Raw genomic sequence first — 13,203 nt, 5'->3', positions numbered from 1 at the left:
GAAGGTTTAGAAGATATACTTACTGTCATTACAATAGCTTTTATAGAAATACACTGAGCTTACGGCTTTATCTTACGAAAGAACAATGAGACAATTTACATGAACAGACAAAGAGGAGAACAAAGGAATAAGGAATAAAGTTTGATTGAGTACATTAGAATCGACCAAAAGTAATCCCACGGGTGTTATATTTCTTATAACATATTCCATAACCTATAAAGAACTTCTCATTCCTAATCCACCAAGAACGCGTAACGACTTTGTAAATGCGATGGAATGCTCAATTTGTTATGATAGTTTGATTAATAGTACAACTTTGGCTATAAATTGTGGTAAGGATATCACTTAGTTTATCAATTGTGTTGATAAAATCCATAAGGACATGTTTTTCACGCGAGGTGTATACACACTTGGATTGAACGCTTTAGAGAGTCCTCGAAAACACCCAATTGTCCTAGTTGCAGATACTCTATCGGTAGTAATAAAGATCTAATCAAGTTGCATCTCAGTGATGATGGCGGCGATAGTGGACAAGATGCGAATGTAGAAAAGTTGTTAGACATTTCTAAAAAAGTACACGCGTTATCACTTCGACAAGATCTCAATAGATTGAGGGTTACTTTTGATGACGTAGTACAAGTTATTAGCGCGAGCGATGTGAGCGACGAGCAAACCCAGAAGCTGCTCAAAGTCTTGTCAAAAGAGTTAAGAGGTCTTAAGGAACGTCTCGATCAGTCAGCCACAGTGGAAGAGCTCAAGGAGAAGATTAAAACACTCTCGCACTCGTTGAATTACTTTGAGACGGGTAAGAAGAAGGAAATATCGAAGATTGAACTGGGTCATACGAAGATGCTTTCCAGAATATCCTTAGAAGAACAACATCTACGCGACAAATTCGAGAAATCACTTCAAGACAACGAGAAACTCAAGAAAGATTATGCTCTCACTTTAACAAAGAAGGATGCTAAGATATCTAGCTTAGAGAGTAACGAGAGGAGAATTTTAAGCAAGCTTTCAGAAAGAGAAGCTGAGAATACGAAACTCAAGATGAATATAGTAGAGTGGAAGAAGAAGTACGAAGCAAGACAATCTCAATCCAGACAGGAAAAAACTCCATCTAAGCAAAACACATCTAAGCAGCATGCAAATACACCCAAAGAGAAGCCTAAAATAGACTTGACATACTCGAGTGACCTTGATATGGACTCACCTTCCACTTCTGCCATATCGATAAGAGCACATAACGGAAAAAAGCGGAAGTCTGACGAAACATTACGCATCCTACCACCATCTGACGACGTAGATGATGCATTAGACGAGCCATTACCGTCATTCGCTACTGCTAACAAAAAGCGAGCTACTCATTCTAACAATGGTCCAAAACTTCTATCATACTCTCACAATAGGTTGACAAACACGAATAATATACCATCAAATTCATTACTTGCATTAGGTCCGAAAATACATAAAAGGATACCCAAGGACCCCATAAATAGGTGAAAATTGTAACTAGCTCAGAGTTTTGATTCACCTCCAACGCTTATTACTACGCTACCCATTTGTGAGCTCTTGACCAGTCTTTGGAAACCCTCTTCAGCGTTCTCGAGACCTTGAATGACTGGTTGGTCTACAACAGGGATGAGTTTGTGTTGAGATATGAATGCAGTAGCTTCTTGGAGCTCCTTCAAGGACCCCATCGTACTACCTTTCAATTCAAAGTTTTTGATAACGTCGCCCATAGTAAATTGAGTCTTTGGAACGCTTGTCATACCATAAATCGCAATTGGTGATCCAGGTTGAAGTAAGTTATTTACCTATGTGTATTTGTGAATGACGGTAGGATAATTCTATATAAACCTACCTTCGTTACGATATCACCACCAGATGAATCAATTACAGCGTCTAAATATACGTGATCCGATGGAAGCTGTTTCTTGAGTTGCTCTGGCCAGTCGGCGTCTTTGTAGTTGACACCGCCAGCTGCACCAAACTGTTTGATTGCACGTTGGAGCTTTTCTGAGTTACCGGAGGTAACGTAGACATTTGCACCTTTCGCAACTGCAAATTGTAGTGCTTGGAGTGCTACACCACCCCCAATACCTGTAATAAGAACATTGTGACCTATGTTTTATTAGCTAGCTCGGTTTTATTATTATCACACACACCTTTCTCAACTTGAGCTTTTACGAATGTCGCTCTCCAGGCTGTAACGGCTGCAAGTGGCCATGCGGCAGCTTGCTTTTGATGTCTCAGATATATATATGACAAATATAACCACCGTGCTCACCTCATCTGTCAGATGTTCAGGTGTTGGAAGAATATACTTCTTATCTACCTTAACTGCAGTCGCAAATACACCTTCTGCGTTATCACATCCACCGAGAATGATGAACGGTTCTTCACTGTGTTTCTTGTTTTCAATCCATCCGCGCGAAGGGTTCACAAAGTAGCGCTTTCCGACGAACGTATCTTTGTCATCACCATCGGCTATAATGACGCCAGCTGCATCTGAACCCATGGTGACACCCTCTTTTATGCCAGGATAAAGACCCTGTCTAATCCATTTATCTCTGTGATTGAATCCTACTGCGTTTACTTTGAGTACAACTTCGTTTGGTTTCAAGTCCCCGATTGTACGCTCTTCGAGGTGTGTACCGTACCAGGTCTCGAGTCCTGGTTTGGCAGCTGTTGATCCTAATACTAGATTCTTAGTCGTGATGTTTGGCATGATGATCGTCTTTAATAAAGATATTTATGACATTATTGATTACAAATGTGGTACGTCATATGAGATATTTTCAGCTGGAGGCAGCCGGCTTGCCCCTGCCTCTACCCCTTCCTCTTGGTCCTCTCGGTGGTCCTCCACGTGGTTTGGCTCCTCCACGCGGTCCTTTTGGTGGGTCTCTCGGTGGATTGAGAGCTGGACTAGGCGTGCTTGAGGGTATAGAGGGAGTTGCACCACCATCTGGTCTGGATAGGATCGTTATAGGTGCCTTGAATTGAGCTTCTGGTTGCATTTCCGTATCGCGCACCTTCTTAGCTGCTCTTTTCTCTCCACGTGTCTTCTTCGGTCTTTGGTTCGCATTCTTTTGTTTATCCTTAGGCGTGTTAGATCCGGACGGTTCTGAGGGTACACCTGGTGTGCTTGGTGTGCCATTATTTGCTATACTCTTCTCCTTTGCTTTGCGCTGGGATTTTGCTCTCGCTTTCTCGCGCTTGGCTTTCTGTTTTTCTCTTCTGATTGCAAGATGGGCTAAGAGAGGAGTCTGCTTTGGTTTGTCGACTGCTCTCGAGGCCATCAGGTTAGCTTCAAAATCTGGCTTGGTTGGTGTCGTTTCAAGTAATTCAAGGAATGATTTGAAGTCAGGATCTGATGATTTGTGAGCTGGCTGGTAAGAGAGTGCAGGATGTGTTCACCTTCTTCAATCGTGCCCTGTCTTTGGTCTTGTTTCTGCTTCGGTTGTGGTGTTCTCTGGTATGGAGCGAACTCAATAGAGGCTCTACTTTCTCTTCCTAAGGTTATTTTAGACATGTCTACGCTATGTAGCTTCTATAACACACCCTGTTTATCTTTGAACAAGTGGCCATCAAATCCAGCATGGAAAGACAACAGCTGGGCGTATTCCTTGAAAGTGATATATGCTCTCGATGCTATATTCTCCTTACTAGATTCTCTATCTAGATGTTAGCTTATACAGGGCTACAGCTATCTACACACGCTGCTCGGAGTTTGCCTTTCGAATAGTACGACTGACTGACGGTATCGCTGTTTACCCATGTCTGTACAGCAGAGTAGAATATCTCCTCAGGCAGATTAGCGGGTAGTTTCCTCACTACAACCCTGAGCTTATGCTCATTCGCGTTGTTGTTACTCATGAAGGTAGAAAACAAAGAAATAAAGAAGAATTCTACAAGTTACTATCTAAATTTTAAACCAGGGAGATCGAAACATTCCCAAACTCTTTCTGCAGGCGTAGCCCATCCCCTGGATTTCGGATAAGTGCTTATCGCACCTTTGACAATAGCGCAGACAGCACCAGATTCAATTTCAATAATTGGTGAACCACTAGCACCCAACCTTGGTATTGCGTCGTTTATTTCCACGTTCGCTAGATGATCGTAGGTGCCTATCTGTGCTAATTTTGCATTAGGCGTTGTATAGCGATCTATACTACCAAAGGTCCATTCGGGAGCATCCATAGTTGTGTTTGGAGGTAGCCAAACTGCCACAGGTGCTCTAGGTGGTGGTGGGTAAGGATTGACTGGTAATGTCCGCAAGTTTTGTCCTTTTCCGAACAATGTAGCTGAAGGTTTGTAGAATACGATGTCATTCAGTGGTAGGCATGATTCCAAGCTTTCTGCGGACCTTATTTCAGTAATTGATCCGTTATCGTATGTCAAGATGAGTGTTGCCGACGGAGTATCAGTAGAAGTATCACTCAAAGCGGATTTCATCTGCGATTGAAATGTTAATAACTAATATAACATATGGTATAGCTTTACGTACGGAATTGAGTGTGTGTGTACAGCTCACTACGAGTGGACTTTCGTCGTTCTCACCAGCAGCAACAGCGAATCCAGCGCAGATTGATATCCGATCTGCTAATCTGAGATGCGGAGAAGGTCTAGCTATATGGGCGATCAGAAGGACCTCATTTGATGGTGTCTGCTTAGTATTGACAGCACGATCGTTATCGGGTGTGCTCTCATAAGATAACCCCATCTGAAGCTCCTTCATTGAGCGATTTGAGAGTTGACTAAGGAGAGTTCTAATTGGCGTTATCGATTTGTAATCAAGCAAATCAAACGCCGCAGAAATCTGAGAAGATAGCGACTGTGTAGTCCTAGTCGGTATGTATTCATCGACTGGTTTAGCGAGAGAGAGACTCCTAGATCTAGAGAATGATCTCCATTGTACTTTCGTTGATAGTCCGATTTTTCGTATCTTCCCAGTTAACATCTTGAAAGTTGCTTTCAAACGTCGATCGCGAAATGTCGGACGATAAGATAAACGCAAATCCAATTATACACGAGATCAGCCACTCTAACGGGAGTGCATACGATACAAGCGATCCTTGGTCTACCGATTTCCTCACTTCGGAGGATGGCAACAACGACTTGAAGCACGCCCACTTGGACTTGGATAAGGCTGTCGAGGAGGGCATTGATAATGACGAAGTATTTGAGCTATTGAAGGACATAAACGATCCAGAGCATCCACTCACACTTGAACAACTCGCTGTAGTTTCGAAAGCTCAGATTGAAATCAACGACGAGGAATCAGAAGCTGTTATTTTATTCACACCAACTATCCCCCACTGTTCAATGTCGACGCTCATTGGTTTATGCCTCAGGGTTAGGCTCCTGAGAGCGTTGCCACCTCGTTTTAAGGTTGATGTCAGAGTTCGCGAAGGCACGCATCAGCAAGAAGACGCAATAAACAAGCAGCTCAACGATAAAGAGAGAGTAGCAGCTGCACTAGAGAACAACCACCTCATTGACGTCGTGCAACAATGCTTATCATCTGCTACTTCACGGTAGGACTCTTTGGTTATAGATACATACATGCATTTCATAAATAATCAACTACTAGACTTCTTCTGACTGTCGAATGGTCCTTTGCCTTCTTTGGCTTCCTTCTCCTTCTCCTGGGATAGTCTATCTGCCAAACTCTGTATCTTGAAATCTCTCTCTGGTGTATTACCCGGGATAGCATATCCAAGCTCCGTTAAGGCATTCTAAGTGTTTCTTTAGCTTGTGCAACCCTCTATAGACATCACTCACCCGCTGTTCAGTCAAACAACTGTAGAATTGCTCCCTCAACCAATCGCATCCCCTCACTCTCTTCTCTGTAAACGATCCATTCCTTATACATTCTGAGAGCATCGATTCTATCACTGAACAGTTCTCCAGACTGGCCTGACCGATTCGTCTACGCATTTCAACGTGTTGAGCACTATCTAAACCTGAATCTGGACTATTATATTTTTGAGTACACCTTTATTTATTGTGCAACACCTACGGTAAGGAGTAAGGCGAATATGTTGCTTGCTGTTGACCAACTTCTTCCTTCTCAGTTTGGCTAACATTATCGTCAAATTTCGGCAAATCTTTTGGTTTATCTTTGCTAGGATCGTAAGCTGGTGGTTGTATAGCATCTTTATCACCTCCTCCGAACCAGCTTTTGATATAATCCATGATGATCGTAATATGATAAGGATAGAAATCTATTTAATTTTCAACTACATTTAATATTTTTAAACTAAACACATCTAGAGACCTCTATTAAATTCAACTCTCGTTACTTTCCTTCCTTTGTCGTCCCTGATGTCCTGATCCCTACCGAAGACTGTCTCAGTGTCCAAAGCAGCCTTTTGAGGGAAGACGGCAATAGCTGGAGGAAGGAAAATGATCATAGATGTACCTGCCAATCCAAGGGATACGATACGCTCAAGCATTGGGCCACGCTTGCCCTTGAAAACACCCTTCTTTGTCAATGCAGCTTGGATGAGTGGGACAAAGATCAGTGTTGGGATGTTGGTAAATACTCTACTAGCTGCGGTTTGTGCAACTGCTACCGTACCTGCTACGCGTGATGGCTGGTCAAGGTTGATCTTCTCTTCATCCTTGACTGGTTTTCCGTCAATTTCACTCGTTGTTACTTGTATACCATCGCGCATTTCCTTATATCTCATAGCAGCGATGTTCACGCAACCTGCTGTAACGACTGATGCAAATGGCTGTATGTTTGTTAGTTGTGAACTCATGAAAACGCTCTAAAAACACTTACTACCATCCTTCCGAGAGATACCTTAGTTGCTGCTGATACATTCAGTTTTGGTACACCCTTTGTCAAGCTGACAGCAATACCGACTGAAGATGCGGTAGCTGCGACGTATGACAAAGCCAATTCTTTGGTACTCAATGGAGTTGATTTGTTAGCGTTGGCTGACTGTGGGATGTCAGATAACGTGAAACAACCTTATATTACCTACGTTAACGCAAACGTTAAGCGATTCTTTATCCGTCAGTTTACAATTCGGCTATCAGTCGGGATTGACTCACGATTCATCCATTGCCAGAAGATCACAGAACCGAGCTGCAAAACGATAAGATTTGGTAGAGTGATAGTCTAGTGTCCTCACAGATGGATTTGGTGCAAGCATACCACCGATAATGATCTGCAGGTTGTTTGAGCTTGTTTGATAGGGAATACACAGCAATACTAACCAAGTTGGTTGGCATGAATGCTGACATTCTAAACGGCAGAACAATTGGTTCGCCAGTGTCTATTCGACTGTATGAGTTGAGTCATGTGTGCTGCTGCCGACATACCAGGGTGTATAGAAGAATCAACGACTAAGGGACTGTAAGCATCTCATGAAAATGCCGCACGAGTACTCACGCTGCTTGTTCTTCCAAAACTTGTGTGCATCCTCTGGAGTGACAAACACACCGTCAGGTGACTTCTTTATGCGCTCTTGTACAGAGTATACCTCCTTCTGAGCTTCTGCTAGGCGCTCAGATGATGCAAAGAGCGTCAAAGGGGACACAGCAGCGATGAAGTGACGTACACGACCGAGGTATGTACTCTGGTCGTATCTCGGCTGAGCTAGTCTGATCTTAAGCATAGGACAGCGTGTGTATTATAAAATATCTCACCAATATCCACGAAATTGTCTAAATTCTGCATATCAGCCTTTATCACTCTGATTGTAATCTCTCAAGTCGATTCCGGATGAAAATTCAAGTTTCGACGTTCAATCTCAATCAAAAATCTCTAGCTAGCGTTAAACCTGGTGATATATCACAATGGTTGCTGCCTCGCTCAGATCCAGCTGATTTGCCTGACATTTTGGTAGTCGGTACTCAGGAATCACTCCAATTACACCAAGCGCGTGAGTTAGTAAATCTACCTCTAGAATTCCGCTTAGAGCAACTCTAAAGTTAGCAACTTCAACACAACCGACAACCTAAGACAGACATCCTCAACTATACACAGAACTTTATCGAAATACACTGATTCAAGCAGCATCGATCCGATATACTCTTCAGTATCACAGGCCGCATTCTCTAACCTCACGCTACTCATATATGCTCGTCCTAAGATCTTGCCGTCTATTGAAGGTACTACGACATCTAGCGTCGGCTTTGGTGTTGGGAACATCATGTCTAACAAGGGCGCGGTGTCCACACGTCTTACATTGACCAATGGTGAGGTCTACACGTTCGTAAACGCTCATTTGGCAGCACACGATGAGTTCCTCGAGAGACGCAACCAAGGTGTGTGCGTATTCGTAAGGCCTGCATAATCCCTAACTTTTGAATAGATTATAGGACGCTAGTTAGTCGTCTCTCACCGTCTATTTACGATACCAACCATTTGTTTGTCTTCGGTGATTTGAACTACCGTCTAAAGGCCAATCCAGATCAGAAGATAGTCGACTTGGATAAACTCTCGAACGATGACCAGCTTACTCAAGAAATGCAGAAAGGTAATACCATGATTGGATTGCAAGAGGGTGAATTCTTTTCTTTCCTTCCAACCTACAAGTATCACGTTGGTACAGTCGATGGTGTAAACAATAAGCGAACACCAAGTTGGACAGATAGAGTTCTCTATGCTTCTTCAAGTACCGCTTCCAAGACATTGTTCTATGATTCATTCCCTAACATCACGATCAGCGATCATAAACCAGTGACAGCAATAGTTAGTCTAGATGATGACAGCAAGTCGGCGCTGTCTATCAAAACCAACGTGGATTTCGATCCTCAAGCAGAGTATAAAGCTTATCTCGGTTTATTTGCTGACAGGTCAGTCGGTTATGCTTGGGCTAGCTTATATACGTTGGGTTATGGGGATAGTCTGCGCGGAAGCATTATCACTCTCGCAGTGCTATTCCTCAGTTACTACCTTGTACACTAATCAATTATGATGTTCTATGTTTGGCATGTATCTATCTACACAACTTCTATACATTAGTTAACTTCCTGACCTGCTTGCTTAAATGCGTCAAGAGCGGCCTTAGCCTTGAGGCTCTCAATACTGTCCCTTGCTTTTACGACACCTTGTCCAAAGTTGCTAGCTTGTCCCGAAACCACCAAGAGTGCACTAGCATTCATCAATATCCAGTCCTTCAATGCGGCAATCTCGACACCCTTAGGTATATCGTCAAATGATGGTGTTGACGCTGACAAGATCGCTCTGAAGATATTGGCATTGTTGGATGGAGTACCGCTCTTGACGGCTGATAATGGATGTGGTCGCAAACCAAAGCTAGCTGGTGAAACTGTGTATTCCTTAACATTTCCGTTTTCTAATTCCCAAATCTATGTTATGTAAGTGGATGAGATTGTGAAAAATTGCAAAAAACGCACCTCTGTTTCGCCCTCGGGACTAATCTCATCCATACCCTCCTTACCACGGACTACCATGGCGCGCTCTACGCCGAGTCTGTTTAGTGCGTCGACGAAGACTGTCGCAAGTTCCCTTTTCGCAACACCGACGACCATACGCGCTGGTTTTGCTGGGTTCATCAAAGGACCAAGGAAGTTGAAAATAGTAGGGAAGCCAATTTCACGGCGTAGAGGTGCAACGTGTGCCATCGCAGGGTGATAATTCGATGCGAAAAGGAAAGCAAACTTGCTCTCTGAGAGTATTGAAGGTAAGCGGGAAGGCTCGATAGAGAGCGAACAACCAAGTGACAGCAATAAATCCGCTGAACCTGATGCAGAAGAAGCTGAGCGTGCGCCATGCTGTCTTCTTCGTTAGACGGAGAGTGAATAGGGAATGATACGCACTTTTGTGACAGTCGCACCAGCACCTGCTGCTACAACAGCCGCACTCGTCGATACGTTGAATGTATCCAGACCATCTCCTCCTGTACCGACAATATCACAAGTTGGACTAACGGACGATAAACCATCAATTTGTACGGAGTGACTACGCATGACTGTAGCTGCAGCAGCTATATATGCTGACTTTGAGTCATATTGCGTTAATTTCAATGCTGTTAAGAATGCAGATATTTGTGCAGCTGTGTGCGATTCCGGTCTAACGATGTGTTCAAATGCAGCACGCATATCGTCTTCACTGAAGCTATCAGCGTCTGTCGTCAGCTTCTTTAATATTGGCTTGAAAGTATCTGGTGTGAGTGCGTCCATTGTGAAAGTTGATAAGGAAGAAGGAAGAAGTTGAAAACTAGTCAGAAATCTGAGTCAGCCAACGAAACACAGAATATAAACAATTTCAGTTAAAATGCCTTTCTCTAGTTGACAACCAAAATGGATGATCCAACGAAGGATTTTGCGAATGATCCACGCGTTAGTTTTGACAAATCAAAGCAGAATTGGGTTTTAGAGGACGATAATGGCAATGAACTTGAGTGGGATAGCAGATCTAGGCGCTTTATAAGTCTAGTATGTCATTCTATACTATTTGGCTATTCTAACGACCTGAATAGGTCGGTATTGATGACATGAAAGCTCAGCAAGCTACCTACTCTATCCAAGGTGTAGATGAGAGTGTATGTCGCTTTTTATGACGTCTTTATTATCTGACGATAGAAGACACCAGCGGACGTTATAGCCAGACGTCAGGAGAAGAAGCGCAAGGACTATACATCTAATAATACAAATACTGAGAATAAGAAGCAGAAAGGTCCGCCCCCAAAGACCGCCGTCTTCGTTACTGGTTTACCCCCAGATGTTAGTATCGACGAAATTGCAGAAGTGTTTGGTAAATGTGGAGTACTCCTGCCTAACGACGAAGGTGGACCCAAGGTGAAGCTATACAGGGACGACCAGGGTAATTTCAAAGGCGAGGCTTTGGTTGTTTACTACAAAGAAGCGAGCGTCAGTCTAGCTATACAGCTTCTAGATGACACAGAGCTTAGATATGGGGATGGTAGCTCTATCAGGGTCTCAGTAGCTGACTTTAAGGCGGATACAGCAAACGAACAAACTAAGCAATCGAAACACAAGCCATTGACAGAAGATGAGAAGAGAAAGAAGCAGTCTAAATTTAGGAAGCTTGATGAGTAGGTCGATGAATGTAACCTGAAATCCCTAACAGCTCCTAGGAAGCTCAATGATTGGGATTCAGAAGATGAATCTGGTTTGGCGGACAAATTGCCATCTAAAGTAACATCAAGGGTTGTCGTTTTGAAGCACATGTTCTCACTAGATGAGCTTAAAGAGGATCCAACGTTGTTGTTGGATTTGAAGGAGGATGTCCGTGAAGATGCTGAGCAGATTGGTCAAGTTACGAATGTCGTACTCTATGATGTGAGTTGGCATCCCTATGGCAGTGCTGTTCTTACAAAACTAGGCCGAACCTGAAGGCGTGATGACTGTCAAATTCTCTGATCATATCGCCGCACAAGCGTGTGTTCTTGTGAGTCTTTCAAGCAATTCTATAAACCCATTAACATGTTTGTAGAAATACGAAGGCAGGTTCTTTGGTGGTAGGAGAGTAGTCAGCTACCTTTATGATGGCAAGGAGAGCTTCAAGTCTAGCCAAACTGCAAACAAGTACGCTGAGACAACAGATCAAGATGAAGAACAAAGACTTAACGAATTTGGTAAATGGCTAGAGAAAGATGATTAACGAATATATTGTCTATAATGTATCATATAATAATATTTCAATGAGTTTATAAGCTTCGATTAGGACATCCACCTTCTCGACAGAGAAGTGTTCTTTATGAGCAATACAATGACAGTTTCATTGAGTGACTAGTCTTAGGATCATGTCTTATCTGGTTGGAGCCAGATTACAATTCCCTAGACCTCTAAATAAACAAACCGTCGATTCGTCTTCGTGACTAAGGAAATCAGACACCCTTGTATGCAAGAACAAAGTGGTTGATAAACCTCCACTGATGTTAAACAACAGTAATATAATTTTATTACACGAAGAAATCCTCATTCTTATCGCGTATCGCAATTTCCAAGACCGACAACACCAAAACGGAGCCAAACCATACTATCATGAGTAACTATCGAATAAGAAGCCACCATTGATGCACCGACGGTTATGACTCAAAAGTTGAGAAAGAGGCGATCAATTTCAGAAGGAAAATGCAAGGATGAGTGTCGGTAACACACGGGACAAAGCAACAGATGCAAAATGATATAGTGGGGTACCAAACTTACGTGGCAAATTATTCAATACGCAAAATAACCGTCTTGATGAATAAATTTGTATTTATGTAGATAAGATATGATTAAGGGAAAAGTTGAGGAGGGGTAAGGAGTCAAATCTATGCAAGTGGATTGAGGCTAACATTTTAATGTGAAATCACGGCTGGCGCTTGTTCAGGTGCCGCTGTTGCTTGTTAGAAACTGTTATTAAACGAGAAGAGAAGACATACGAGCTGGCATCTGAGGTTTACCCATATCGCTCATTGCCTTGTTAAGGAGTACACCAACACCTTCGAATACACCAAGCAAAATACCACATCCGACAGCACCACCGAAAGCAGCCTTTGGACCACCTGTGGTGTGTTAAACGTCTGCGTCATAAAAACGATCAAAACGCACCTCTTATAGCCAAACAACCACCTGTGAAGAAACCGGAGATTATAGCATTCCAACTGTCCTCCTTCTGTCTAATTCCCTTGACTGCACAGTCAAATGAGGAAAACATACCACCCCATACACCAAAGTTACCACCCAAAACAGGTGCTCTTGCTTTTATAGCTGCTAAACTACCTGGAAGACGTTCACCACGTGGACTATTCCTTGCTCCCTTGATACCGTGCCAGACTGTACCACCGAGTGCACCCATAGCGAATGCACCACCGAAATCATTTAAAATAACATATGGACATGGATCTCTTGAGTGATCTGACGACATTCTCCCTTTCTTTTTTCCTGCCCTGGTGGCTGTTGACGATAAAGAGAGAAGAAGGTAGAATTTGTGTGGCTTTGTAGAATTCAAGCTATTTTAAGAGAACATAAGGTTCTATTAGTAGATAAATGGTCTATATTTCTATCCTCAAGCTCATTTAAACTCTAGATAGGCCTCTGTTTGTTGCTATCTCGCTGAACCTCGCACACGAGATGAACATCAGAGGGTGTATTTGTCTGCATAACATATCATGTAAATATTTCTTTACTACAAACTATCTATCTTTTGCTTATATTGACTGTATGTTGTTATGGCAAAAGTAGGTAAAATAGACGCAGTACGCATAAACT

The 13,203-nt window shown here is 42.8% G+C and overlaps 12 protein-coding genes across 12 annotated transcripts; 4 read left to right on the top strand and 8 right to left on the bottom strand.

Moving 5' to 3' along the window:
• The first annotated feature begins 248 nt into the window (after window positions 1-248).
• On the top strand, window positions 249-1,463 carry WALSEDRAFT_57448 (hypothetical protein). The gene is made up of 3 exons (XM_006958297.1): window positions 249-332; window positions 380-1,375; window positions 1,407-1,463. Exons 1-3 carry the CDS (start codon window positions 272-274, stop codon window positions 1,409-1,411), a joined length of 1,062 nt encoding a protein of 353 aa, XP_006958359.1. The 5' UTR covers window positions 249-271; the 3' UTR covers window positions 1,412-1,463.
• Window positions 1,464-1,514: 51 nt separating this feature from the next.
• On the bottom strand, window positions 1,515-2,728 carry WALSEDRAFT_18590 (NAD(P)-binding protein; the record flags this gene model as incomplete). Its single annotated transcript, XM_006958184.1, has 4 exons — window positions 1,515-1,814; window positions 1,862-2,121; window positions 2,166-2,238; window positions 2,288-2,728. 4 exons carry the CDS (start codon window positions 2,726-2,728, stop codon window positions 1,515-1,517), a joined length of 1,074 nt encoding a protein of 357 aa, XP_006958246.1.
• WALSEDRAFT_38282 (hypothetical protein) lies at window positions 2,724-3,784 on the bottom strand. The gene is made up of 2 exons (XM_006958296.1): window positions 3,579-3,784; window positions 2,724-3,509 (listed from the first exon to the last, which is right to left on the bottom strand). Exon 2 carries the CDS (start codon window positions 3,297-3,299, stop codon window positions 2,799-2,801), a length of 501 nt encoding a protein of 166 aa, XP_006958358.1. The 5' UTR covers window positions 3,300-3,509; window positions 3,579-3,784; the 3' UTR covers window positions 2,724-2,798.
• On the bottom strand, window positions 3,413-3,667 carry WALSEDRAFT_11010 (hypothetical protein; the record flags this gene model as incomplete). Its single annotated transcript, XM_006958170.1, has 2 exons — window positions 3,413-3,509; window positions 3,579-3,667. Coding segments are annotated over 2 exons (186 nt in total), but the record flags the coding sequence as incomplete, so codon positions are not given.
• A 100-nt stretch (window positions 3,785-3,884) lies between the features above and the next one.
• On the bottom strand, window positions 3,885-6,182 carry WALSEDRAFT_60366 (hypothetical protein). The gene is made up of 4 exons (XM_006958294.1): window positions 6,023-6,182; window positions 5,785-5,977; window positions 4,508-5,738; window positions 3,885-4,455 (listed from the first exon to the last, which is right to left on the bottom strand). Exons 3-4 carry the CDS (start codon window positions 4,958-4,960, stop codon window positions 3,919-3,921), a joined length of 990 nt encoding a protein of 329 aa, XP_006958356.1. The 5' UTR covers window positions 4,961-5,738; window positions 5,785-5,977; window positions 6,023-6,182; the 3' UTR covers window positions 3,885-3,918.
• On the top strand, window positions 4,962-6,178 carry WALSEDRAFT_32555 (DUF59-domain-containing protein). Its single transcript, XM_006958295.1, has 3 exons — window positions 4,962-5,738; window positions 5,785-5,977; window positions 6,023-6,178. The coding sequence occupies exon 1, from the start codon at window positions 4,993-4,995 to the stop codon at window positions 5,539-5,541; it is 549 nt and encodes a 182-aa protein (XP_006958357.1). The 5' UTR covers window positions 4,962-4,992; the 3' UTR covers window positions 5,542-5,738; window positions 5,785-5,977; window positions 6,023-6,178.
• WALSEDRAFT_64287 (hypothetical protein) lies at window positions 5,583-6,198 on the bottom strand (the record flags this gene model as incomplete). The annotated part of the gene is made up of 3 exons (XM_006958293.1): window positions 5,583-5,738; window positions 5,785-5,977; window positions 6,023-6,198. 3 exons carry the CDS (start codon window positions 6,196-6,198, stop codon window positions 5,583-5,585), a joined length of 525 nt encoding a protein of 174 aa, XP_006958355.1.
• A 21-nt stretch (window positions 6,199-6,219) lies between these two features.
• WALSEDRAFT_32554 (Tricarboxylate/iron carrier) lies at window positions 6,220-7,725 on the bottom strand. Its single transcript, XM_006958292.1, has 9 exons — window positions 7,663-7,725; window positions 7,406-7,612; window positions 7,336-7,359; window positions 7,231-7,289; window positions 7,146-7,181; window positions 7,066-7,099; window positions 6,996-7,018; window positions 6,791-6,952; window positions 6,220-6,740 (listed from the first exon to the last, which is right to left on the bottom strand). Exons 1-9 carry the CDS (start codon window positions 7,691-7,693, stop codon window positions 6,273-6,275), a joined length of 1,044 nt encoding a protein of 347 aa, XP_006958354.1. The 5' UTR covers window positions 7,694-7,725; the 3' UTR covers window positions 6,220-6,272.
• A 13-nt stretch (window positions 7,726-7,738) lies between these two features.
• Window positions 7,739-8,926, top strand: WALSEDRAFT_64285 (DNase I-like protein; the record flags this gene model as incomplete). The annotated part of the gene is made up of 3 exons (XM_006958291.1): window positions 7,739-7,898; window positions 7,948-8,283; window positions 8,331-8,926. 3 exons carry the CDS (start codon window positions 7,739-7,741, stop codon window positions 8,924-8,926), a joined length of 1,092 nt encoding a protein of 363 aa, XP_006958353.1.
• Window positions 7,748-11,649, top strand: WALSEDRAFT_38275 (hypothetical protein). The gene is made up of 10 exons (XM_006958289.1): window positions 7,748-7,898; window positions 7,948-8,283; window positions 8,331-9,333; window positions 9,381-9,753; window positions 9,803-10,419; window positions 10,464-10,526; window positions 10,570-11,039; window positions 11,082-11,286; window positions 11,330-11,395; window positions 11,441-11,649. The coding sequence occupies exons 5-10, from the start codon at window positions 10,285-10,287 to the stop codon at window positions 11,606-11,608; spliced, it is 1,107 nt and encodes a 368-aa protein (XP_006958351.1). The 5' UTR covers window positions 7,748-7,898; window positions 7,948-8,283; window positions 8,331-9,333; window positions 9,381-9,753; window positions 9,803-10,284; the 3' UTR covers window positions 11,609-11,649.
• Window positions 8,980-10,164, bottom strand: WALSEDRAFT_28710 (anthranilate phosphoribosyltransferase; the record flags this gene model as incomplete). The annotated part of the gene is made up of 3 exons (XM_006958290.1): window positions 8,980-9,330; window positions 9,379-9,756; window positions 9,802-10,164. 3 exons carry the CDS (start codon window positions 10,162-10,164, stop codon window positions 8,980-8,982), a joined length of 1,092 nt encoding a protein of 363 aa, XP_006958352.1.
• Window positions 11,650-12,351: 702 nt separating the features above from the next.
• On the bottom strand, window positions 12,352-12,859 carry WALSEDRAFT_18480 (mitochondrial import inner membrane translocase subunit TIM17; the record flags this gene model as incomplete). Its single annotated transcript, XM_006958179.1, has 2 exons — window positions 12,352-12,497; window positions 12,544-12,859. 2 exons carry the CDS (start codon window positions 12,857-12,859, stop codon window positions 12,352-12,354), a joined length of 462 nt encoding a protein of 153 aa, XP_006958241.1.
• Between the last annotated feature and the right edge of the window lie 344 nt (window positions 12,860-13,203).

Source organism: Wallemia mellicola (assembly GCF_000263375.1).
Source record: "Wallemia mellicola CBS 633.66 unplaced genomic scaffold WALSEscaffold_9, whole genome shotgun sequence".
NCBI classification, from domain to species: Eukaryota; Fungi; Basidiomycota; class Wallemiomycetes; order Wallemiales; family Wallemiaceae; genus Wallemia; species Wallemia mellicola.
This window is presented reverse-complemented; position numbering and strand designations above follow the sequence as displayed.